Genomic DNA, 25,429 nt, shown 5'->3' on the forward strand with positions numbered 1-25,429 from the left:
TAATTTTAGGCTGTTTCTTTTGGTCCATTTACCATGCAATTTACACACAATGTAAACGGCAACAGGCTTTTTCAAATTACGTCAAGAACTGAAAATCGCCAAAAATGGAGATACAAGGTTTTCACAGCAGCATATATTTTCTTGCCTTTTGTCTCGTTTGCTGACCGAAGTGTAGCTTCATAGGTTCCACACTGGATTGTTTTTATAAGCATAGAAATTCAAACTTAATTCTGCAGACAGAAATTATCCAACAAAAAACACATCCGGTTGCCCAGTTACTCTCATATTTACAGCATTTTATTATTTCTATATTATTGGAATTATTACATTTAGAAATTTGCATACAGGGCACAAGAGTGACAAAAAAAAAAAATCAACCCACTTACATTCACATGGAATTCAGATTTATACCAAGAACAGTATTAACTTGATGGAAATCCTGCTGTATCTTTCAGGTCTTCCTCTATTACCAGAATAAACCAATCAGAAGGTCTTACAGATACTTGTAGACGGCTTTTTCCTCTAGTGTCTGTATCTCCATCTTTACTGGACACTTGTAAAAGTGTGACAGCAATTCTTCGGTGTAACCGACAAGGAAATAATATTTATGTGGAGGGAGCTTCTGTAGCATCAGAGCACAAATGACCAGGAGGTTGCCTCTGCGCTTAATGACCAGTTCGTCAGCTAAACATCCGTGGAACGTGCCATATACGAGACGCCGGATGAAGACATCTTCTACAGTCCGATCTGCAGCACCGTCCTCTCCTTGGAGGTTACCTAGAGGAAGAGACATGTTTTGTTTATTTGTTGTATTTTGTCGAGACAGTCATATGCAAGAGTTTGAATACCCCTGGTCAAATTACGTTTTGTTAATGTTTAAGGCTGCGTTCACATTACAAGCCTCATTGCCCAAATCTGATCTCTCTGACACGATGGTTCACACTCGTTTAGGTAAGTGATTCAAATCGGTCATTAACATGAACGAACCGGTGTCCTGAAATGACCCGCATGCGCACATCCTACTCAGTAAGGAAGTGAATGAATCACGTGCGTCATCAGCAAACAAACTAACGAGCTTCGCTGCCAAGACAATGAACTCTGATCAGCTCTCTCATTATCAGAGAGAGACGAAGGTGAAAATGGTGAGATGTGTGATCGGATACGTATCCAATTTATGACCACATATGAAAATGGCTCAGGTCGGATTTGAAAATAGATTTGCGTGTCCACACAGCCCTGAAAACATCAGATCTGAATCACATTAGGGCAAAAAATCAGATGTGTGCTGCTTCAACCTGGTAATGTGAATGCAACTTACGACATCCTGTACAGGAAGCAAACTTAAGTGTGCAGAAGAAATATACTTAGGTGCACAGTTTCTATTTAGTTGCCGAGTTTAATGTATTGCAAATATATATATATGTGCCATTTATGACTGTATATTCCAAAATCTAAACAACACATTAATACGTACTCTACAGCCACTTTGTTAGAAATCCCTACCCCTGTGGTACTCCTACCTTAAGCTCCACCGATCACAGACAGCCCATCTGCTGTTGCACAGTTCGTTAGCCGTTCTCATCAATGGTTAGGTTCTGACCACAAAGTTATTCTTGGCTGAATATTTCCGGGTGGTGCAACGTTCTCAACACAGCAGTGACACTGATGAAAACCCCAGAAAAAGCTCTGTGCTTGATGCAAATGTACCAGCATCAATGTCCCAAATCACACTCATGTCCAAAACTACACCCTGTTCCATCAAGTTTTTATCCTGCTCCTGGTGACCCACAGAACTGCACTGTTTCAATTATTTCCTGGACACACCTGATCCAGCAGACGAAGGGCTCTGTAATCAGCTGATTAACTAGATCAGTCATGATGAGTCAAGGAATACTTGAAACCGTTGGATGCTGTGGGTCGACAGGAGGACCAATAGAAAACATGGCTCAGTTCACTACTTTATTTTGGAAGTGGTGTTTAGACACATCACAGAGAACATTCAGTGCACTTACACAGCAAAAGGTTGTGTACAAACTGTGTGACCTACCAGACACGGAAAACCTCCAGTTGTATGCAAATTACATTTTGTTGATTGTCGAAGTGATAATAAGTTGACACATTCTCTACTGAAAACAAACAAGTTTGCCATTTTAATGAAAATTTTAGTGAATATTTTCTATTTATTTTCTGTTAAACATTTTTGGAAAAAAAACAAACAAACAAATACAAATAAAGTGTGCCATAACTTTTGCACAGGCCACATTTTATGTTTTATTTATTTTCCAATATATTACTCAGCAAATAAACAGTAATTGTAAATGAAAATGTGGAGAAATGTGTTCTTCCTAAAGGATGTGCTGACTTATTTTGTTGGCCGTCTAATTCAGCTGCACTGTTTTAATGCTCAAAAGTCTTATTGGGACTGGATGAGCTTTACATGGGGAGGTGGGGTAAAGTAAATTTCTGAGGTTCTCAGTGATTTTAGTCCTGTCAAAATGTCACCCGTTCTTGCCGACTGCATGCTCCAGTGTCAGTAAAGTTTCCGGCGCCTTTTACATTCTATAAAATGAGCAGCAGAAACAACCTCCAGTTATATTGATCCTGTACCGATCAGCACGTCAGTAAAAATGCTATCATATCCTGTGTGTCGAAGAAGCATTTTCTTGTGTTTTCTGTGGCTAAAATCAAGCCGATAATGGTACTGTCCTGTCTCGTGTACAACACAGAACGTAAGAAAATGTTTTTATGCGGTGAAGGTGACCGCTGTGAACTCCCAAGCTAATGGTGATGCTTTTGACACACTGCATTCATTTAAGACAGCAGGGTAAATGGTTAGTGTAACGAAGTAATGACTAAATTAAATGTTTATATTTTCTACTCAGAGTAAAGGCAGTGTATAAATTGAGCAGACACTTCAATCTCTGTCATTTATCCTGAGATTTCTTATCCTGTGTGAATCGGTCATAAATATCCTGACATCTTGTGCTAAACTGGCATTACCCCACCTCCCCATAAAAAAACCCAATCTTGTCCAAATAGGCCTGAAGTCTGCAAACAATCAGCGACAACTCACTCCTCCTGCCTCCCAGCTCTAGTGTCATCAAAAAGGTGTGTGACGATATGATGAGAGTCATAGTTTTTCTTTATTTTAATTTTGCTCAAAATATCACAGAATACAGAGTCATGAATCAGACTCAGCGCGTTAAATCAAGTGCCAGCCTGCCAGCACCTCATTTACATGAACACCCTAATTCATGCGGATGTTTCAGTAGGAAGCCAATGCAGCAACAGCATTCGGCAGCTTGAGAGTCAACAGCTGTGCTCGTAGGCAGAGTTTGAGGTCAAGCGGTGACCAAACTTCATAGTCTTAAAATTAAGACCACTGGAAAGCATTAAATGTGAAATAAATAAAATGTTTTTTTAAGACAGTAGAATGATGTAATTGTGTAGTGTGCTTAATTAATAATGTTAATAATAACATATTTAAACTCTGTATTATTGCCATGTGTGTGCTGTTTTGTATTTTTTGTCAGTAGTATAAAACGAAACCACAGTGTAATGTGCTTTTAAATGGAACATGGAATAGTTGTAGCATTTGTTTATACCGATGTTCAGGTCCAAACAGTATTATTGTTATTTTCTGTTTTTATTCTTATTACTGGTATTCTACACTACTGATAATAGTTTTGGTAAACTAACTACAAATTAACTACAAAAAATAAATTTTTTTCAGGTTGTTAAACTGTGATGTTCAAATTTACTCACCCTCCTATCAGACGAGAGTTTGATCATAGACATATGCCAAAGATTGATGAACGAAACTAGCAGTGAAATTTGCATGTACTCAGATTTGACTGCATGCTTTGATGTATATGTAGGCCAGTGTACCTATGAGGTAGGTGGAGATGATAAAGTGGCCAGTGAATGAATACTACATATTTTCTTTGAGATTAAAAAAGTAGCATTGAAGCATATTGGTGAATGTTCAGTGAAGCTCAAGTCTGACTGGAGTTTAGATTCAGAAAGTAATGACAATAAAACTGAAACTGTGACTTGCTTGTATGCTGTGAGAGCCATCCCTTTCTGTGGGCTATCTGGTGAGGGTGCAGAGCCTGCTCATAGGTCACTGGACGGTCGCCTTTACCCACACGAATACGGGCTGCACGATTCTGCAAAGACGTAACATCAAGGCATTAAAGACAAATCAAGGCATTTAAAAGCTTAGTGTCCAGCCTGGGACACTGAGGAACATATCATCAAAACTAAGAAGACGTTTTAGAGGGGGGGACAAAAAAAAGATTCTGACAAATGATTACAAAGAAAAAAAAAACTTTTATATGATATGGTGGGACATGAACTAGAAATGTACGAGAAGAGATATTTTCATTTCAGGTTAACTTTAATAACTAGTGGCTGGCTGACATCTCTCAGCATCTATCGACTTCAAAGTTTTGGGTGTAATTAGAGAAAAATCTCAATTGCATTAGAAAACAGCAGCCCTCCACAGCTTACCTTACAACAGACTGCAGTGGAGTGGATGCTCCTCCCTCCAGTGTTCAGCCATAGTGAGGAATTTAACTGCCTACACAGCTAAAAAGAGACATTTCCAGTTAAAAAGACAAATATTATCTACTTCTTCTTCATAGGCCGGCATTAAGGGATCATTATTCATTTAGAGTTAGATAACTACTCATCTATAAAACATAGGTTATATTATCTATACTACTGGTACTAGCTGACTGCAGTGCACAGAACTTAGAGAACATTACAGGGTGTCCCAAAAAAGTGACATCATTTCGTGGTCTAATAACAGCCAATTCTCCCTCAAATAATCTCAAATTTTAACAAAATGTGTAAAAACTAACCAAGTTTAATTTTTAATGTTTTTTTTCAGGTTGAAGAATTGCGTTCACTAGAAATGAAAAGGCATTTTGTTAGAATATGCTCGAACAGAGTCAAACAAGAGTGTGCAGCAGCATTTTCGAGAAAATTCAATAAAATGCACCAACTGGAAAGCAGATTTGGACATGGCACAAAATATTCAAAGAGGAAGGCTGTCTGTGCAGAGCAAAGGGATCTGGACGACCACCAGTATTGGAAGATATTACATTTGTGCAGCTGTGAAATCGGTTATAAAATCTGCATCCCTCTGAATTTCTTGTTTCGAAATTAGATAAATAAATCTTGTATTGTTCAACATGAAGCCTATTTAATTTCGTTTGCCAGGACATGTAGTTACTCAGATATTCACATCTCAAATCATGTCAATTTTTTTTGGGACCCTGTATTTACATGTTTGTTTGCACAGATTTTGTTCAATAAACAAATAGTGCTAGTTAAAAACGAATATATATATATATATATATATATATATATATATATATATATAAAACGCTACGAAATGTCAACACTGTGATCCACATGCTTTCCTGTTACGAAGCTGGACAGCTTCTTGTTCTAAGTTTCCCGTTCCACCTTAAATGTTGCATTGCTGCAGCAGTTACGTTCTGCGCCAGAACGTAACTGGGGACCATTTAAGGTGGAACGAGAAAATTCGAGCACGAAGCTGGAGAATAGAAACCCAAATTCAGCCTTGCTTTCCTGCCTGTCATTTCACCGCTGACTGGTTTCAAGAAGATATATCGATCTAGCAGCACACTGACAACACGAACTCGAACTCACTTACAGATCATTTGTGGTTGTTAAACAAGTTATTTCGTTTAAACGCGCTTACTGTAAATAACGCTGAGTGTCTCAAGGACGCCGCCATTTTAGTTACGTAGGTACACCGGCTGAACTGGACCGTTTTCTTACAGGCAGCAGAGCTTTATTTACCGCCCCCTAGCGGCTCCTCCGCTGTAGCACACTCACACTCAACAGCCTCCCGCTTTTCCTGCATTTATTTTTTTACTTTTAAATACTTTTTAAATACGACTGATTCAGCTCGAAACTACGTTCTTATTCACCTTAGTAATCGAGTAAAATCTTTTTTATGTCAAGAATTAAAGTTAAATAATGTTAAATTAAAGTTCCCTTCAAAACCGACAGTACATTTTATAACATGCACAAACAATCTTTCACCTGCTTTGGATTTGCAAACACTCGATTCACTCGAATACAATACAATGCATTCAAATTTTAATTTTCTAATACTTTTCAAAACGTGTAAACATAAATGTGTGTAGCTTTAATGTGGACTTTATTTAATTCAAGTGGACTTTAATTCATATTCAAGTGAATTTGCACTTTATGACATGTTTTATTTGAGTTTACAAGTTACGAAAAGGAACTGAAAAATTAATATTTAAAATGCTGTTTAGCTAATTTATTGACGAAATATTACATACATAGTATAAGGTGCAGAGGAGCAGACTCATATATTTAAAACCTTAAAATTACCTCCTGCACTAAGAAATATTTGAAAAATCGGTGCTCAGATTCTGGTATTTTTGTATAAAATCTAATGTCTTACAAAATATACCCACATTCTCTTGTTTTTTATATATATATTTATAAATTTATTATCTCTTTGTTTCAGTTTACACTTTTCTTTACTCTTGTCCACTCATTTGGGTTTTCTTATTCTCTGCTGTGTAGCTGTAGCTCCCCTAACGATACGTAAAGTCTATTGATACGTGTTTTGGTCTGTTTTGTGACTGATGCCTTTGTCGCTGTTACCGCGCAAAATTGGATAATTTAACTACTTTCTGTTTCATAATTTCATATTTCATAATTCGTGCAGTAAATTGTTAAAACGCAATGTATTTAATATAAAAAAACACTGACACTTCTAGTGATAATGTTCGTGTATATATTTTCACTTTGCGCTAAATTATTTATAATATAAATGTGAGAGCTACATCACACACATGAGGTTTTTTCCGCTCTGTCAATGAAGAGATAGATGCTGTTTCTATGGTAACAGACACTGAGTTAAATATGTCAGCTTTATTTATAAACTTCTACTGGAATGTGCAAGTGAATCCTTCTTTCAGAAGACTTTTATTTTGGTGAACCATACCGGAAGTGTTTGGAAAGTCCGTGTCCTCCTAATGCTCTCGTATGTTCTCCGAGGTTGTGTTGGTGTGTAGCTGTCTGTCTAACCAAAACAGTCTGATTAAACACAGTTTTCGTTTCCAGCGCTCGTTCTTTTTATGTTCGTGTAGTTTTCGGGATCTTTGGAAATGTCTTCGCCGATTGAAATGACGGAGTTGTACGATAATGCTCTGCTCGGCATCTTACAGCATGTTGGAAACATACAGGATTTTCTGCAGATCTTCTTTGGTTTTCTGTACAGAAAGACGGACTTCTATCGTCTGCTAACCAACCCCAATGAGCGCATGGGTTTCCCACCGGGAGTAGCAGAAAAAATGGTGCTGAAGGTAGTATTTCATCCTCTTGGAAACTTTTGTGCCTTGTTTGTATATCACCACCTGTCATCCAGTCCCACAGTCCACACAGTGCCTGGAAAGCCGTAAACAGTTAGAAATCAGAACAGCTGGTGTTACACTGACCTATCAAACACTATCACAAGATGTCTTTTTTGCATTAAGTAACCAAATTACTGAAATATCACATGTGGCTTTTTATTTGATCAGAAACGTTATTCGCCAGGTTCCAGATGTACAAGGAAATTCTCCTAGTGCAGGTGTCAACATAAAATTAAATATAATAAAATAAATATAGAAAAAGACATACCATATATAAACGTAGACAGTACAGAAACAGCCTACAAGTAACATAAAGGGTGTGCAATGGGAGGTAAATACAGACACAATCAAATACTGAGGTACATATATACAGTATGTAAAGCTATAAAAATTGAACAGCAAATGTAAATATTAATGTAGGTGTTGTCCATACTTACAAAATATGTATATTACGAAAGTAATGTGAAAACATGCACTGCCTACAAGTGGAGGAAAGTGGGTTAGGCTCTTATTCATAAGGATTATGACATAGTATATACAGAAGGATGATGGCCTGGGGAACAAAGCTGTGGAGGTGAATCTTTTGGAGCTCTCACTCTTGGTCTCTGCTGAGATGGAAACCGCTGGAAGAGAGAGTGACCAGGGTGTGAAGGGTCAGCAATGATTTTTCCTGACCTCTTTCTCATCCTAGATGAGTAAAGATCTTTGAGGGTGGAGAGCCGACAGCCAGTGGTTATCTCTGCACATTGCACCATTTGCTGTCGAACCAGACGGAGATGGAGAATGTGAGGACGGATTCTGTTATGGCCCTGTAGAACTGGACCAGCAGTGCTTGAGGCAGCCCAAATTTCTTGAGCTGTTGCATTAAATACAGACACTCCTGGGCCTTCTTCACAACCGCAGTGCTGTGTCTGTCCCTTTTGAGGTCCTCCTGAATGATGGTGCCAGGGAATTTATAAGACTGTGGAGCTATGTATTTCTAGTGGAGGCAGTGGGGTGGGTTTCTTTCTGAAATCAGTGGTCATCTCCACAGTTTTTTCTGTGTTCTCAACTCCAGGTTGTTACCCCCACACCGTGACACCAGCTGTGTTACTTCCTTCCAGTACGTGGACTCATTGTTGTTTGAGATGGAACCGACCAGAGTGGTGTCAAAATTAATAAGTTTAACAGAGTCACTGTTAGAAGTACAGTCAGTTGTTGAGAGTAGAAAAGAGAGCACACAGCCCTGTGGAGCATCAGTGCTGAAGCAGAGAGGGTCAGAAACGTGGTCAGCTTCATTTGGTGGAAGGGGAAAATTGTGTATTTTTCTATGAACTACTGCTTCAGTTGTGGTATTTCTACATAATTCTGAACAGAAGTGATTTTAACGCTGCTAATCAAAATCCCCTTCTTTGCCCCTTCCTTCAGACTTTTAAGCTGTTTGAGAAGTTGGCAGCTCATGACAGAGAGAGGGTGATGCAGCTTGCTGAGGAAGCAAAAGCAGTGCCACCTGCAGTACAGGAGCTTGAGGTTCAGTCGCAGCCAGAAGATGCAGCACCCGTAGAGGTCAAGCAGGAATCCACACCTGCCGCAGCTTCGACCACAGAGCCGGCCACCGCTGCAGACACAGAGACTGAGAGAGAAGACAGCGTTCAGCATGCAGAGGGTGAGCAGCCAACAGCAGCACCTGCAGCAGCAGCAGCAGCAGCCAGTTCGGACTCTAGTACAGCTGCACCGTAAGTGTAGTCTTGATTTGTTTTAGATGTGTTCCATATGTATTAACTGTGCATCCCTGGAATATGTGAAAACATCTACCTCTGAGCTTGAATAATAGTTTTATTTGTAGGGCTGCAACTGATTTCTGTAATTGATTAACTTATTCACTTATTCAATCAGTCGACCAATCTATTACGCCTCCTTCTGTTCCTCTTCTTTTTCTGTCTGTGCGACAAGCAATTTTTACTTTTATGATGCAACAAAACAATAGGAACAGTATCGCCCCCTACACTTCCTGTGATGTATTGCAATCTGTCAGAATGACTGCATAAGTTGTATGAACATGATTGAGTGTTGTAGAGATTATAGAGATTTTTTAGTAAAAAGGTGCAAACACAATTAACATGTCAACATATTTTTCACAATCGTTGTCATCGGCTTTGTCGGCAGCAGGTTTAATAACGAATGTAATAAACAGTAGCTCCATGTTAAGTATAATATAAAAGGGGAACTTTACTGCTTTTCAATATTTTTAAATAATTAAATGGTTAAGACACAAAACAAGTCATTCAGAGTGGACTGATGTGAAATGCTCCATTGTAGAGTCACCGAGTCAGAATTGCTCACAATGGTGGTGGTGATAGGAACCAGACATCTAAAGAGCGGTAACACTGGTCTTTAATCATGTCATTCATTGACCTGATATGTTGCTTGTTTTCCAGCGGGCAGTCCAGTTTTCAGTCCAATCCAGACAGCTACAACGGTGCTGTTAGGGAAAACTACAGCTGGTCACAGGATTACACTGATGTGGAAGTTCGAGTTTTCGTCCCACCCAGTATTGTCAAAGGCAGACAGGTATCTAACAGCAACAGGTATCCAGTGCGCTTCAGGCTAAACAGTTATCACCCAGATCCTACTTTGCATGAATTGATTTGATTGGTTGTCTAATAGCCAGCCAAGGAAGAACATGTGCATAAGCTCAATTATTCACACAAAAGCTTATATGTTAATGGCCATTTGTGCAGAAAACCCTATTTCAGTATTCATATTGGCTTCGGATTTGCTTGAACCGATTCATATCCAGGTAAATCAGCTGAAATGACATCATCTTGAAAATAAACGACATTTCCTTTCTGTTTGCAGGTGTCTGTCGATCTGCAGCCTAGCACAGTATGTGTAGCAGTGAGGGAGGGAGCGTCAGAAAGAGTCTTGATGGAAGGCGAATTCACACACAAAATCAACACTGAGAATTCCTTGTGGAGTCTGGAGCCAGGACGCTGCGTATTGGTAGGCGTGGCTTTTAAAAGTAGCAAATTTAGAGTAACTGATGATATGGATGAAAATGTTTTCTCCTCTCTTTTCAAAAAAAATCACGCCAGCAGTGTTTTCTAAGATATATCCATCCACACAAGAACTTAAAAATGACTCGAAAAATGCTCACATGAGCATTCCGGCCCAGTAGGGGGCGACAATCCCCCATAAAATTTGATGTCAAACGCCTCAACAAGAGCGTTGGAAGATTGCATGTTGCACAAAATATATAGCTTGAAGCTAAATTAGAGATTTTCTATAAAAGTGACAATAGGCTTGTTTGACTTAACACAGACTGGCAGATATCCATAATTCAATATCCAGATGTGTGTGGATACGCATGTGTGCAGTTATACCCTCTTCCTCCTCACAGCTCTCTCTCAGTAAAACTGGAGAAGTGTGGTGGAGCGCTGTGCTGAAAGGTGAGGAGGAGATTGACGTGAACCAGATCAACCGCGAGCGCACAATGGCCACTGTGGATGACGAGGAGCATGCCGTGTTGGACCGGCTCACCTTTGACTACCATCAGAAATTGCAAGGAAAGCCTCAGAGCCATGAGATGGTAAAGTCATGCAAAGCATAGGCGTGCGTTTACTTAAAGTATTTTTATTGGGGGTTTACACGGTAGACAGTAGACAGTAACAAGCCATTAAATACACCTCCTTGTTTCTACACTCTTTGTCCATTTTATCAGCTCCATTTACCATAGAGGAACGTTTTGTAGTTCTACAGTTACAGACTGTAGTCCATCTGTTTCTCTGCATACTTTGTTAGCGCCCTTTCACCCTGTTCTTCAGTGGCCAGGACTGCCACAGAGCAGGTACTATTTGAGTGGTGGATCATTCTCAGCACTGCAGTGAAACTGCCGTGGTGGTGGTGTGTTAGTGTGTGTTGTGTTGGTACGAGTGGATCAGACACAGCAGTGCTGCTGGCGTTTTTAAACACTGTCCACTCTGTTAGACACTCCTACCTTGTTGGTCCACATTGTAGATGTAAAGTCAGAGACGATAGCTCATCTGTTGCTGCACAGTTTGTGTTGGTCATCCTCTAGTCCTTCATCAGTGGTCACAGGACGCTGCCCACAGGACACTGTTGGTTGGATATTTTTTGGCTAGTGGACCGTTCTCAGTCCAGCAGTGACACTGAGGTGTTTAAAAACCCCAGCAGCACTGCTGTGTCTGATCAACTCAGACCAGTGCAACTTACACTGAGAATGCAGAGAATCATTTGTGGTGTTCCTGTGGGGGTCCTGACCATTGAAGAACAGGTTAAAACGAAGCCAACAAAGTATGCAGAGAAAAAGATAGACTACGAATGTACTACAACCTGTAATTGTAGAACTTCAGAGTGTCCTCGGTGAAGTAGCCAGTGGGTGTGTAGTGACAGTGACAAGAAAAGAGTGGTCTTTTTTCGAGTTTTATAAGAATCAGGGGAATTTCTTTTATTTTTTTTTTCCTAAATTCCTGCATAATTCAGTCACTGAAATGTAAACAAAGTCGTTCAGAGTGGTTTGATGTAAAATGATGCATTGTAGGGAGATTTGTTTATAGTGGTGTTAAATGGAACCACAATGTCTATCATGCAAATACAGCCATTTTATTTATTATTTAACATGACCAGTGAACTTTACGATGTCTTCTGATTTAGTAATGGAAATAATCGTAAACTAGTGATAATTCTGAAAAGTTTTCTTTGGGTGCTGTTATTAAATTCATTCACCTCTTCACCAAGAATGGATAAAGCAACATTTTTCGAAGCTTTAATTGCTTCAGATATCTGGTTCTTGTCACCACCACTGTGAACAATTCTGTTTAACATACACAACTAGCATAAATATGCCTTTGAAACTGACACTGAATTAATTGCACTGTTGATAATGAAACTTTTTTCGTGCATTTGTGTTTCAGAAAGTTCACGAAATGCTGAAGAAGGGCTGGGATGCGGAAGGATCGCCGTTCAGAGGACAGCAGTTTGATCCATCCATGTTTGATATACAGCCAAGCGCTGTCCAGTTTTGAGTTGTTGCATGTTTGGCAGATGCTGGATTTTAAGTCTGTACTGATAGAGTCTGAAGCAAGCACTGACAACTCAGCACAGACAGCACCGGCGCTAGCAGTTACAGGAGTTTACCGCTGCGTTGCAGACCTTACGAAAGCACTGCAAAAGTCCTCATGCCTTGAATTGTTACAGCTGTGGATGATTTTCTCAAACATTTAGGTTACTGTACGGCATGGGGATCTGTTCAGCTCCGATTCTCTTTCGTCCTGATTTATAATTCAGTGATTTTGCCACTGGTTGATTTGGTCCTCATTTATATGGTCCATCTATCCACTTACAAAAAAAGAATTATATGGCCTCTGCATTTGCCCCTTCAGTAAAAAGATTTGATTAAAGAATTACAAACTACATACTTACCTACTGAATCAATTAGTAGAATTATATATTAGATATGAAGGGGGGTAAAGGTGGAAGCAGAGGGTTTGTTAGCCAAATTAAGACTGATGTTTTATGTGTATTCTCTTACATCCAGCACATCTCCATATGTTTTGAGACATTTTCAGGCATTTTTCATTCATGAGTTTTGGTGACTGATGGATATTCAAAGAAATGAGTTTCATTTTTGTTTTCATGCAGGTTGTTTGATTGTTACTTGTGCCTGAATTGAATAAAGTACATTACAAAGATTACCTGAGCTCTTTGATTTCAGAGTCATGACTGATATTGAACTTACATTGAAAAACGTTTTTATCATTTTCATCGTATTAGTTTGTACCGATCAGCCACAACATTAAAACATTGAAACTCCTTGTTTCTACACTCTTTGTCCATCTTATCAGCTCCTCTTACCATGTAGGTGCACTTTGTAGTTCTACAGTTACAGACTGTAGTCCATCTGTTTCTCTGCATACTTTGTTAGGCCCCTTTTACCCTGGTCAGGACCCCAACAGGACCACCATGGATCAGACACAGCAGTGCTACTGGGGTTTTTAAACAACTCAGTGTCACTGCTGGACTGAGAATAGTCCACCAACCAAAAATATCCAGCCAACAGCATCCTGTGACCACTGAAGAAGGACTAGAGGATGACCAAGACAAACTGCAGCAACAGATGAGCTACTGTCTCTGACTTTACATCTACAAGGTGGACCAACAAGGTAGGAGTGTCTAATAGAGTGGACAGTGACAGCACTGCTGTGTCTGATCCACTTGTAACACAAAAACACCACCACATCAGTGTTACTGCAGTGCTGAGAATGATCCACCACCCAAATAGTACCTGCTCTGTGGTGGTCTTGTGGGGTCCTGACCACTGAAGAACAGGGTAAAAGGGGCTACAAAGTATGCAGAGAAACAGATGGACTACAGTCTGTAATTGTAGAATAAAGTGCTCCTATATGGTAAGAGGAGCTGATAAAATAGACATGAGCCTATTATATGAGTGTAGCTACAAGGAGGCGGTTTTAATGTTAGGGCTGATTGGTGTAGATGGTTTGTTCTTTTTTGTTTTTATTTGTATTATATTTTTTTTTGTTTTCCCTTATGGAAAAATACAAGGGCATATATTTTCTGTATGTGAGACACATTGCTTTGTTCTACATTGTGTTCTAAGAAAACACATATGTTTGACCGTTTGCGAGTATGGTGAAATACATTTTGTTAGTACATTTATGCATTTATTTGTTTTCCGTACATGTTTTTATTTTTTGTGCTTGACATAACTACTTAATAACCTAAATTATGTGGAGAATCGTGAGCTAAAATAGGCGGCTGCTGCTTCAGGCGTCAGGGGAAAAGATGCTGCGGCCGCGCGGAGCCACTGCGCCCCCTGGCGGCGAGAACCTTCCTCCTCGTGTCAGTGCTTGACAGTTGCAGCGGAAAACAACTGTATTGCAGTCCGGCGGTGTGTTTAGAAGTGAGGGGTCGGGAAAGCAGTCAAGCTCGCTCGTCAGCGAACCTCATCCCTCACTCGAGTGCGAGTCCACGTTTTGTCTCAGTGGTCAGCGTTGTGGTAACCGGCTCTGCTTTACGGCGTGGAGGGAACCCAGCTCAGCTCGGAGACAGATCCACGAAGCAAGCAGAAAGGAGGGGAGACATGGCAACGACAACCTGTACACGCTTCACCGACGAATACCAGCTTTACGAAGAGCTCGGGAAGTAAGACAGCTGTTTAATATCGCGTTCATAAAACCGCTCTGTGTCATTTCTAGCTTTCGGCTTTAGTCGTTGAGTTGTTAAGCGAGCACGAGGAGGGCGGTAAACTAGCAAAACAGTGGTGGCGAATTCACTTGACAGGAATCTCTGTACGACACTCCGAATGAGCTAAAACTTGCTTTTGGCTTGTCTTTACATTCTCCGCTGTGGTTTGTCTTCGGCACAGCGTTTTATTTCAAGTAACTCTTAAGGGCTCTTCTTGCTCAGTGCGGTAGTAACACGGAGACAGTGACATTTGGAGCTTGTCAGGAAGGCTGGGCGGCTGTTTGCTGTCTATAATCTGAGTGTGGAGAGAAGCATGCCTGCTGCCTGACGTTAGGAAATTATTTTGCTCTCCCCCCTCCTCCTCTCTTAGTATTGCGTTTCTTTGCTCCGTTTGTTTCCCTTTGAATTATTGAACGTCCACAGTGTCATCACGATCGTCACAGTTTAAAAACGTACTTTATTTCTTGCCGTCGGCGTTTTTGCCGATTTTTAAATGTTGACAAACCTCTAACGGACAAGCTGTGGGCTGTGGCTTGATGCTGAGGGAATGTCGCATCTGATTGGCTGCGCGTCGTACAAATTTGCATTTACAATTACTGAGCCTCGGATTGCTATTGGCCGAACGGCGTTACTTAGATACGTAATCGGTCGGTGTGATTTACATATACAACCCAAAAGTTTCTTCAGGCGTTCGATTCCAGATATTTTGGAGTCGATTCCAATTCCGATTGACGGGATTCGATGAGTCGATTCCAAGAGTCAATTCCACACAAACATTTGCTTGATTCTCAATTCCAAAAAATCAATAAATAAGGAAGTAAGGCTGCACTGATCAAGAATTCTCATATTAACCGATGTCTTGTCTTCTGAATGATTCTTAATAGACAATTTAATTTAATCTGTTCTTAAATGCTCAAGTGAACACATAAAATATTTGCAATAGAAATAACATTGTTTTCTCTTTAACAAGCCAGTCTGGTATTTTAAATTCTTAAGCACAAAATTATTTTTCCTGTTTAAATAACATGAAATAAAGTGCTACACCAAAAGCAAGAGGCTCAGATGCAGCACAGGTGTACTATTATTTACTTCATAAAATTACCACACCATGGAAAAAGATCAGGCAACATAAAAAGTCAATATTAATTAAGTTCATATTACATTATTATGATTATGTTATGGATGACAAGGGACCCTGACATATTAACTTCATGTGCTACCACGTCAGTTGTTCGTCAGGGACACAAGATGTCAGTTTAATTATTTGATATTACCACGGCGCTTTGGAGAGCCAAATTAACTTAACTGACCATCGAGAGAGAGGTCTAAACTGTACCTGATTTTCCTCTGGATGGGTAGATGTTTCAGCGCTGGAGATGTTTGATTATAAGCCACTTTTTCTGTTGCAAATGATATATTTAACCTTGATTTCCACTTGTCCAAAGCTAGAACCATCAGTTCTGTTGATGTGTATGCATTCTTCAGACAGGCTGTCAAGAGAGTGACAGCAGAATGTCTCAGTCTGTGAGCGTGTGGGTATGGGCAAACTGGAACATCTCTGTGTGGAATTGAGTCCGAAGCTTTGGAGTCGACTATCGATTTCCACATGCCTGGACTCAGAGAATCGACTCTTTTAGAGATCGACCCCCAGCAACATATATATAGATTTATGTAGATCTAACAGCTCCACAGCTTGATTGTCTGACGAAGGAGGCTTATTTTTATACTTAACAAGTAACCCCTCCTTTTTGAGTTATGTCAGGAAATGAAAGCTGTCCTGAATTTACTAGCTGATAATGGCTTTGTCACAGTAGCTCTGGCATTGTCCATAGATGTGTGTAATAGGAGGAGCCAAACCTACTGTGAACCAGCAGTGCATCAATATCATGCACAGAAAGCAGGAGTTGCTCCATTTCGCATCATGTGGGCGTAAGTGAGTGTCCCAGTTACCACTAAGCAGTGGATGGCCGCTACCGGCCCTCTGCAAGTCTGGAGAGCCTCCTGAAGTGGACAGCTCTGTTTTGAGGGTGTGCGTGCTGCACACAGAGTGAAAAAGTATACAGATGGTCATGTTTCAGGCTGCTGTAGGAGTTGATCTTCTTCAGACTGCCGCTTCTATCTCCTGACAGGCAGACTCCTCCAAATCAGCTCAGTGTCTCCTCAGAGATGGTTCGGGCCGGCTAAGCCGCTAAAGAAAGCCACTTTTCTCTTCGCACTTCATGAGTGGCAGACGAGATTCAAGCTGCTTCACTCCGGTCACTGCTTTGGCCGAGGGGAGTCTTCATCCAGTAGTTACCACTTTGTTACATTAGCATCAGTGTGATCTTCTTGACCTAAGCTGTTCATAGGAACAGTTGTTTTAAGGAACAGTTCTGTGAAAAGTCTAATTTACACAGTTTTCCACTTATCCCAGATGTAGTCAGTCAGCCAAGACATGTTTGATGTGCAAATTTTGCTTCTGTATTCTAGCACTGGAGCAAGGCTAATGTTGCTAACAAACGCTAGAAGTCAATAGTGACCCAAATTTTTTTGTAAACACATGCCTAAACTTCTCTTAACCCACTCAAACCACATCCATGTCTTCATTAAGGTCATGACTTAGCAATTAGTTTAGGATGCAGTATGACTTACTGTGAACTATAATAATGAACAGAATCCTCACTGTGTAGCCAAGCAAGCCAAATCGAGAGAGCCCAAATCATACATTATAGCACAAGGACATTGGCTTTTCAGGTCCAAAAGAACTCATCTAGTCAGGCGCGATGTTTTATCGTCTCTTCATTGATGTGGGGCCTTGGGTGCTTTGCCCTTAGTCCACATTACAGGACTGATTCTGTTCCCTGTGTCAGCAGACATGCTGCTCAAGACATGCAGAGTGTATTGTATAACAGTAGAAAGGTGCACTAAAATTAGCCCGTAAAGATGACATCAGGCATTAGTGTTGATGTCCCCACAGGTTTTTGTTATGCAAGCTGTGCTGAAAATATCAAAAGAAAAGAGGTCTGAGGCAGCAGACTCCTGAAAGACAGCATATGTTGTGTTCTTTTTTAGGTGTCTTTATTGTTTTTAGGTATTTATTTCCTGGCTGTTACTGGACCGCTGCTGTCAGATCTGCTGTACTAAATAAACATGAAATTTGTAATGACAGTTTATGCATTAAACATCAGCTCTTGTGTTTTCAGTAATGTGTTTTGCCCAAATGCTTCCCAGCATTATAATGAGTAAAAAGCCTAAGGTTTAGTGTGTTTCATGAATATAATTTTGTACATACTCATCTTAGCTTGGTAATTTAGAGCTTGGTATGTTAGCAAATAGATTTTATGAGTACTGTAGTTCTTTGGTAAACTTCACACAGTGAATGTGAATTTGCTAAATGTCACACGGATTAAATGAATCCAGCGATGAAACATCGTCATATAGTCCTTTTTATTTTCTCAGAAACAAACAGTGATGGCGTTAGATTTGAATTTTGCAGCTGTTCGGACTGGGAAGGCCTATTGTGTGCGCAGAATATGGAATTTCTCATGAAAGTATTCTTCATCTTCATCTTCCTTGTTTTTTTCCTTCAGGGGAGCTTTTTCAGTCGTGCGACGTTGCGTCAAGCTGTGCACAGGCCAAGAATATGCTGCCAAAATAATCAACACCAAAAAGCTCTCAGCGAGAGGTAGGTAAATTGTGTTCAGAAATGGGGTGTAGGCTGTCTGCATGGTCTTGTACTTAAACTAGGCTAAGTCCCCAGGACTGTACAGCCAGCTGTTATACAGTTCTGCCTCATGGGCAGAGGAAGCTCACAGGCGTCAAAGCTTGTTGACGTCATGTGTGTGGGTGCCCTGTGATATGTTGGATTATGATATTTATTTATATAGTTAGTTATTAGCATTTAGTAATTTGTTGTTATTCAAAGCAGATAGTGATAATGCACTCACACCAGTTTGAATGTAATATTCAGCAGCATGCATATAAAAATGAGAGCAATAAAGATTGATGAGCAGATTCACAGAGCTCAGTAACTGAACACAGGGAAAGACAGATAATTTGCACTGGCCAATCAGGCCACTGAGCCATGAATCTTTTGACCAAAACTAAGAAATTGTGGCCAGAGTTATATATATATTTACTGTATATTGTATTAACAATTAATAAGCATGCTTCAGTACCAAAAGCCAGAGTTACTTATGTTGTCTTCCATGCCCACTCCATTTTTTCACTGTACTAGTCAAATCAGAGATTGACACAACATAATCGTCTTTTTTTAACAATATATTAAGCCAGACTGGAGATCTTTATCATTTGATCTCGCTGACCCACCTTCATCTTTGATCAGGCTTTGATGGGTTTGTTATTGGGATCACTGAAGACTGAGATGTTCACAAGCTGCTTCATGCAAGTCCGAGTTGAGTCTTGATTCTCTGGGGTGCGGGTCCGAGTCTACTTGCGAGTCTGTGGGGTGCGAGTCCAAGACAAGTCTTGAGTCTCTGAGGTGTGAGTCTGAGTCGAGTCTTGAGTCTCTGAGGTGCACACAAAGGTAGACAGATAATTTGCAATGGCCACTCAATTAATGTTGTGACCAAAACTAAGAATTTGTGACCAGGTTTATAAAAAAAAAGTTTATTGTATATTGTGTTCACAATTAAGAAGCATGTTTTACTGCCAAAACCAGTCTGGTGTTGCTTTTGAGTCTCCCATACCATCTCCATTTTTTAATTACACTAGTCAAACCTGACAATGGCACAAAGGGAACATAGTTTTTTTTACAATATATTAAGCCAGACTGGAGATCTTTATCATTTGATACTGTAACACACCTTCATCCTCATCAGGCTTTGATCAGTTGGCCTTGCATGTCTGTCATTGTGATTGCTGAAGGTTTAGATGTTCACCAGCTGCTTTGTGCGAGTCAGACTTGAATCTTGAGTTTTTGGGGTGGGAGTCTGAGTCGAGTCTCGAGTCTCTGGGGTGCTAGTCTAAGTCGAGTCTCGAGTCTATGGGGGGAGAGTATGAGTCAAGTCTTGAGTTTCAAAGGTGTGAGTCTGAGTTGAGCTCGAGTCTCTAGGGTGTGAGTCCAGCTTGAGTCTCTGGGGTGCGAGTCTGAGTCTAGACTCCGGTGTCTGGGGTGCGAGTCCGAGTTAAGTGATGAGTCTCTGGGCTGTGGTACCACGTTGAGTCGTGAGTCCATGGGGTGCGAGTCAGTGTCAAGTATTGAGTCTCTGAGGTGCAAGTTTGATCCTGTCAAGGATCAATACGGCTTCAAAAATTTAGCCTTTCATTATAGAAATACCTGCGCTACACTTGGTAAATGTGGTTCCGTGGTATTTGGTAGCTAGTGTAATAGTAGCTGAATTTGTATTGCATTTTAAAACAACATGATCTGTAACTCAGCTGAGAACTAAAACTGAATTAACTATTGCTAGTTTTGCCTCTTTAAACCCTTGAACTGCAAGAATGTGGGCCCACACTCCCCTCTCTCTCATAATAGCTGAATCATAATCCTGCAGGTCAACAGGTTTAAAGTGCCACATTTACTGCATGTAGCACTTTGTTCTGTCCAGACTGAAGGTTTTTCTTCGATGAAAAGTTCATTATTTGAAGGCATATCAAACCTGGCGTTGTTGCAAGTTGTGAGGAGAATGGATTACAGTAGTTACCGCTGTTGACCTTTCTTGATTTCTGCCTCCGGACCGTGGTCTCGACAGCCAGTGAAGTTTTCCCATAACCAGCCCCAGGGTCCAGAGAAAGTTTCACTTTCTTACTGCTCGGGGGTAAATACCCACATTTTGGCACTTACCCTTTTTCAAAAGGGTGAGTTGGAGTGGAATGTTGGCATGTTGGTACTGATCGGGCAATTATTGCAATTAGTTCACTTATTAAACAAAAAAAGAGAGTGTCAATGAAAGAGAAAAAAGAGAGAATTTTGCATTGTGGCAGTAACTACAGTTCACAACAATAACCATAATGCAATGTCCTTAATCTCTAACGCTGCACTGTAGTAGGGCTAACTCTAAATCATGCATGTAAGGTTAGAAACAAAAGGTTTTATTTGTGTCCCACATTAAGATTGGTGATATTCAAGTCTAGACATGAGTCAATTAAGTGCCACTCGGAGTCTAGTTGTGAGTCAGTTAAGCGCGCGTCCGAGTAGAGTAGCAAGTCGGATAAAGGGGCAAAACAGTGACTCGAGTGCAAATCCCAACATGAGTTATTACACTTCTCTTGAAAGTAGTTGGTGAATTCCGACAAAATCTTTTGATGCAGTTAGTTTGCGATTGAGGAGCCAGGATCTGAATCTCTCGTGGGGAAAAATGATTTGTTGATTATTTGTTTACTATTAATGGTAGATATTTGTAAATATATGTAAATTTGTCTGGTCTGGTTTGACAAAAGAGAAAAAATGCAGTGAATCTCAATGGCAAGTGGGCATTTGGGCCACAGGCTCTGCATTTCTAGTGGCCAAAATGTGGCCATGGGTACCAGGTAATATGCAGTGTCACGTTTAGTAATCATCGAACTGTCTATTCAGCCATGGTTTGAATGGCTTAAACAGGAAAATGTGTCAGTTTAGCTCATTTCAGAAGCATCTTCCAAATGAAAGGTATTAGTACAAAGCCCTGTTTAACTACATTCAGCAGCAGTCAATAAAATTGCAAAGGAGGAATTAGGTTTGCAAAGAACTCAAATGCTGAGTTTCTAAATATCAGGTCAGGCACAAAACATCACAGCCTTTTTATAATACGGCTGTGAAAATGGCAAGCTGGTGATGGTGCTCTGTGTGTTGGTTGAGAGGCCCTTTGTGAGGGCCCTGTTGGTCATTTGTGTCATTTATGTTTGTGTTTGTGAGCGGGGGGGTGCGGGATGGTCCGTAGGCTGCCGAGGCAGCTTGAGCATTTGGCACGCTGCGGACAGCGTGTCTGTGAACCCTACATGCCTGGAGCACAGGACTCAGCTGACACACACACACACACACAGTTACACACAAACACACTTGTTTATATACAGTGTCAGGACATGAGGTCATGTATTTGTTCCTTATGTATTATGTATTGTTATTTTTAGCTATAAAATGGTGAATTTACAGGAAAAGGAAAAACATTCTTAACTTATAATGGAAATTAATGTAAAAAGATTTTTTCTGTTCATCATGAAAATTTAACACAATGTAAAGAGTAGCTTGATGTTTTAAATTATGCAAAAAAAGTCAAAAACAAAAAAGGAAATGGTTTTTGCATGAGAGACAACAATATGTAAGTATATGTAATAATAATATTTCTCAAACATATTGTACAGAGCCATCAGGGCCTTGTAGGACTTACAGTGTTTTTAAGATGGTGTTTTAAGCTGTAGCATTTTAGCTAAGCTAACAGTAGCTTTGTTAGCAGGCCAAAAGTGCCACACTTCACAGTAAAGTCTCGGTTCAAAGTTCAAATGACACATATTTAGAAAAAAAAGACTCATATCTGACAGCACCAAGTCTAGTGACAGCCAAAGTCGAACATGTTCTGTGGTGTAGTTTTAGCTGTTGCTGAGCTACTGTTCTACGTAGTTTTTCTTCTGTATTTTCTGCTGCTGATTTAGTGGCACATCAGATGGAAAAAGAGACTGTAACCATCACAGTACAAAGGAAAAGAGGCCTTTGAGGTCTATGGTATCTGTAAAACAATCAGACACTTTATTTGTAGATTGGAATGCTTGTTGGACGTGTTTCTATCTGTGGCTACAACTGTTTTCGGGCAGATCTTGCCAACTGGTTCAACCACCCCACACACCACCCACCTTCCATAAAATGTCATGGGCAGAATGTGTTTATTTGACTGTTTAGTAGAGAGACTTGGAACAGAAAGTTGACATTGTCAGAAATTTAAAAACATGTCATACCTTATTACTGTTATACCACCCAACCTCATAAGTATTATTTATATACATCTTCTGCAAACTTAAATATGGCTTTTTCCTGCAAATTTTTGTGCACAATTTCTATTTATTTGCTGAGACATATATTTGACATACTAGAAAAAACTTAAGCACAACATGTTTACACTGTCTACATTTTATGTTTTATCCTTTTCCCCAGTATATAAATTATGCATTGAAATGTGCAGATGTAGAGCGGGGTGATGTGACAAAAATGTAATATCATGATACTTCAAGAAGTTTTCATGATACGTCTGATAAGTTGGAACAGTCAAAACAGTGCCACACTTAAAAAAGGCTATCAAAAATGATGAATCCAATGATTTGTATGCAACATTTACATATTACATTGCACTAAATCCAGTTAAACAGGACTAATTATGTTCTCTTTGTAATCAAACATGCAGTGTTTTTTAAGTACTCATGATATCCATGATATCCTAAGAAGACCATATTGGGACATATTGTGGCATAATTTATACAACCATAAACATTTCCATATTGTCCAGCTCTGTGCAGAAGTGTGTTCTCTGTAGAGGCCGTATTAAACGTGTACCTTGACTGGAGCATCCGAGCTTTTGCGTGCTACTGTGGTTTAGTATTAGAAATCATGCATTTGTCACACGTACACAATGTACACCCACAAATACCCACAGGCTGTAACACAGTCAGAGCTCTGCAGTATTGTCCTGATCAGAGACCTACCGTTTGCCATCTGTGCTTTTGTCATTGTCATTTACTAAAACAAAGTGGTACCGTCAAATGGAAAAGACTGCAGTTGTCTCTTTGAACTTGTCCTGCTTTGACTCGTCCCGTAACTGCACAAGCGTTTATAATTGGAAGCGTGCGTAGATGCATTATCCTCATTTAACTCTAGAAGGGGGCACCAAATTCGGTGCGGCACGCAATCTGAGCCATGTTTTTTTAGGGCTGAAGGAGTTAAAGGGAGAGCATGGCCTGTGGAAAGTGGAGCAAATGTGAGAAGGCGGGCTGTGGTGAGGAGTGTGGCGGGGCGTTGGGGGGGTCAAAAGATTCAGCCTATATATGAATACTCAACAGCATACTAAAGCGATATTTTTTAGGAAGGGATTCTCCTGTTACATAATGACCTGTGTTTGGGAATCTGTTGCAACCCCACACTTAATCAGGGGCACCTGCAATGCAGCACAAAAGTGGCCTGAATATCACCAAAGCATTGCGCACACTGTAGTGTTTGGCACCATTAAAGCTACTAGACCAGCCGAAGCAAAGAGCTGCAGTTGTTTTCTATCACTGTGACTCACTGACGAGGTAAATACTAATACAAACAATCGTTCAATCAGTGATTGCTTTAGACAGGGCCATTACAGAGGCAGGCCGCTTTGGGGTGTGTCGGGGGGGGGTAACAAGGGATCCAGCTATGCTTGATCGCCTCGCCTCAAATCATTGGGTGCCTCTGTGGGCTGTGTTTATCATAGTCTTAAGGCTTTCTCGCACAGATTTAATTTTGTTGGCATGCAATTCAAATTACTGCGATTTTGTCTTCCCCAGTTTTATTTGGTGTAATTTGTTTTGATGAAGTCTTAAAGGACCCTCAGTCTGCATTTTTCTACATATTTTTTTTTCCCTGAGGTCAGCTTATAATGTTGATATGGGTTTATGTACCCACCACAGTTGTTATTCCTTTTTTCATGACCATTTTCCAACTTCTCTTTATCCTTTGTCTTTAAGACTGATATGTGTAGATGGCCTCTGTTCTGACTGGCTGACAAGTTAATTTAGGCACCCTATGTTTAAAAATTAGTGAGGGCTGAAATGGACGGATGTAGGCTGGAGGTAGGTTTGGGTGATCGAGTGATGTAATTGGACCTGGCCAAAGGTGATAATTGCTGTGTGGGGAAAGAGATTTGGTAGAGAGTACTAAATTTAAACGTAAACAGCTTGCTAATTTATATTAAATATAATTTAAATTATATTAAATTTGTAATATTTTATTATATTTTACTGTTAAAACCATGGATTATTATAGGGCGTTAATGAGTTATTAGACTATGTAGAGTAAATTTTCCTTTGTTTCCTTTGCTTTCCTAAAGTGTGACATACCATCTAAGGACATACCATCTTAGGGCAATATCTTTAACAAATAAATATCGTGCTAATTAGGGATGCACCAAAATTTCAGCCACTGAAATGTTTTGGCTGAAAATGGTCAAAAGTGTCAATTTCAAGTTTTTGTCCGAAAGATAAGAAACGCCAAACATTTTGGCCTCAGAAAGATTAAAACCGCCTACACTGAAGTGTCAGAAGTTATCACTTACTATGAAACAATAATTTGAATGGTAATGAAAAGTGAGAAATACTGATTAAAAAGGTGGTTTGTTTTCTTTGCTCTCCTGCAGTGTTTTATCAGCAGATAAACAGTGAAAACCTTAAAAACACTCCACTGCAACAACATCCTGTTCAGCTTTTAGCTTGCATGCTTTTTAGCCTTAACTGATCTAATCAAATTCTCAAATGGAAAACACATAAATAACACTGAATAACTCTTTGATTATATTCTTTTGATAATAACCTTTTTTACCTCTTGTCTTGAAATTTAGTGTTTGTGTTTAATGTTTAATATTTTTAGCAAGGTATTCAAAATGAGTCCTCTAGTTTTGTCAGTCCTCTTTCACAACATGGTGATAACCGCCTTTGTAGTAAATAAGTAAATATAAAAGAACACTTTCTTTCGGTTCACAGTTTTCAACTGAGTGTGACCTGAATTTGAATTTTGGTTTTGGTCAAGAACTTATTTTCGGTGCATTACTAGTGTGTATTATTTTTAGAAATCACTCAGGCCTAACAAACTGTTAAACTTGGACTGAAATCCTCAGGAATGTTGAATGTCTGCAGTAATAACATTCCTTATT

The 25,429-nt window shown here is 39.9% G+C and overlaps 3 protein-coding genes across 37 annotated transcripts in view; 2 read left to right on the forward strand and 1 right to left on the reverse strand.

Annotated features, from left to right (window-relative positions):
• Positions 1-61: 61 nt before the first annotated feature.
• On the reverse strand, positions 62-5,828 carry mrps24 (mitochondrial ribosomal protein S24). The gene is made up of 4 exons (XM_036594632.1): positions 5,735-5,828; positions 4,513-4,590; positions 4,058-4,169; positions 62-777 (listed from the first exon to the last, which is right to left on the reverse strand). The coding sequence occupies exons 1-4, from the start codon at positions 5,768-5,770 to the stop codon at positions 494-496; spliced, it is 510 nt and encodes a 169-aa protein (XP_036450525.1). The 5' UTR covers positions 5,771-5,828; the 3' UTR covers positions 62-493.
• A 1,200-nt stretch (positions 5,829-7,028) lies between these two features.
• On the forward strand, positions 7,029-13,123 carry nudcd3 (NudC domain containing 3). The gene is made up of 6 exons (XM_036595687.1): positions 7,029-7,382; positions 8,838-9,145; positions 9,848-9,980; positions 10,269-10,412; positions 10,810-10,998; positions 12,344-13,123. The coding sequence occupies exons 1-6, from the start codon at positions 7,185-7,187 to the stop codon at positions 12,452-12,454; spliced, it is 1,083 nt and encodes a 360-aa protein (XP_036451580.1). The 5' UTR covers positions 7,029-7,184; the 3' UTR covers positions 12,455-13,123.
• A 1,165-nt stretch (positions 13,124-14,288) lies between these two features.
• The window catches only part of LOC118825065 (calcium/calmodulin-dependent protein kinase type II subunit beta), a 97,319-nt gene continuing 86,178 nt past the window's right edge, over positions 14,289-25,429 (forward strand). For all 35 annotated transcript variants that reach the window (XM_036595564.1, XM_036595584.1, XM_036595568.1 and 32 more), the window contains exons 1-2: positions 14,289-14,591; positions 18,203-18,297. In XM_036595564.1, the coding sequence (XP_036451457.1) occupies positions 14,530-14,591; positions 18,203-18,297 (157 nt within the window). In that variant the 5' untranslated portion in view covers positions 14,289-14,529. The remainder of the gene's footprint in view (positions 14,592-18,202; positions 18,298-25,429) is intronic.

The sequence above is a fragment of the Colossoma macropomum genome, unplaced genomic scaffold (genome assembly GCF_904425465.1).
Source record: "Colossoma macropomum unplaced genomic scaffold, Colossoma_macropomum, whole genome shotgun sequence".
In the NCBI taxonomy this organism is placed as follows: domain Eukaryota; kingdom Metazoa; phylum Chordata; class Actinopteri; order Characiformes; family Serrasalmidae; genus Colossoma; species Colossoma macropomum.

What these genes read in the sequence shown, in the direction of transcription:
- mrps24 (XM_036594632.1), bottom strand. Translation starts at nt 5,770, where the DNA reads ATGGCGGCGTCCTTGAGACACTCAGCGTTATTTACA. An exon ending in CCACTGCAGTCTGTTGTAAG is followed by an intron (nt 4,170 to 4,512) that starts GTAAGCTGTGGA and finishes ACGTCTTTGCAG; the next exon opens with AATCGTGCAGCCCGTATTCG. An exon ending in ATGGCTCTCACAGCATACAA is followed by an intron (nt 778 to 4,057) that starts GCAAGTCACAGT and finishes CTCTTCCTCTAG; the next exon opens with GTAACCTCCAAGGAGAGGAC.
- nudcd3 (XM_036595687.1), top strand. Translation starts at nt 7,185, where the DNA reads ATGTCTTCGCCGATTGAAATGACGGAGTTGTACGATAATGCTCTGCTC. An exon ending in CAGAAAAAATGGTGCTGAAG is followed by an intron (nt 7,383 to 8,837) that starts GTAGTATTTCAT and finishes CCCTTCCTTCAG; the next exon opens with ACTTTTAAGCTGTTTGAGAA. An exon ending in AGCCTCAGAGCCATGAGATG is followed by an intron (nt 10,999 to 12,343) that starts GTAAAGTCATGC and finishes TTTGTGTTTCAG; the next exon opens with AAAGTTCACGAAATGCTGAA.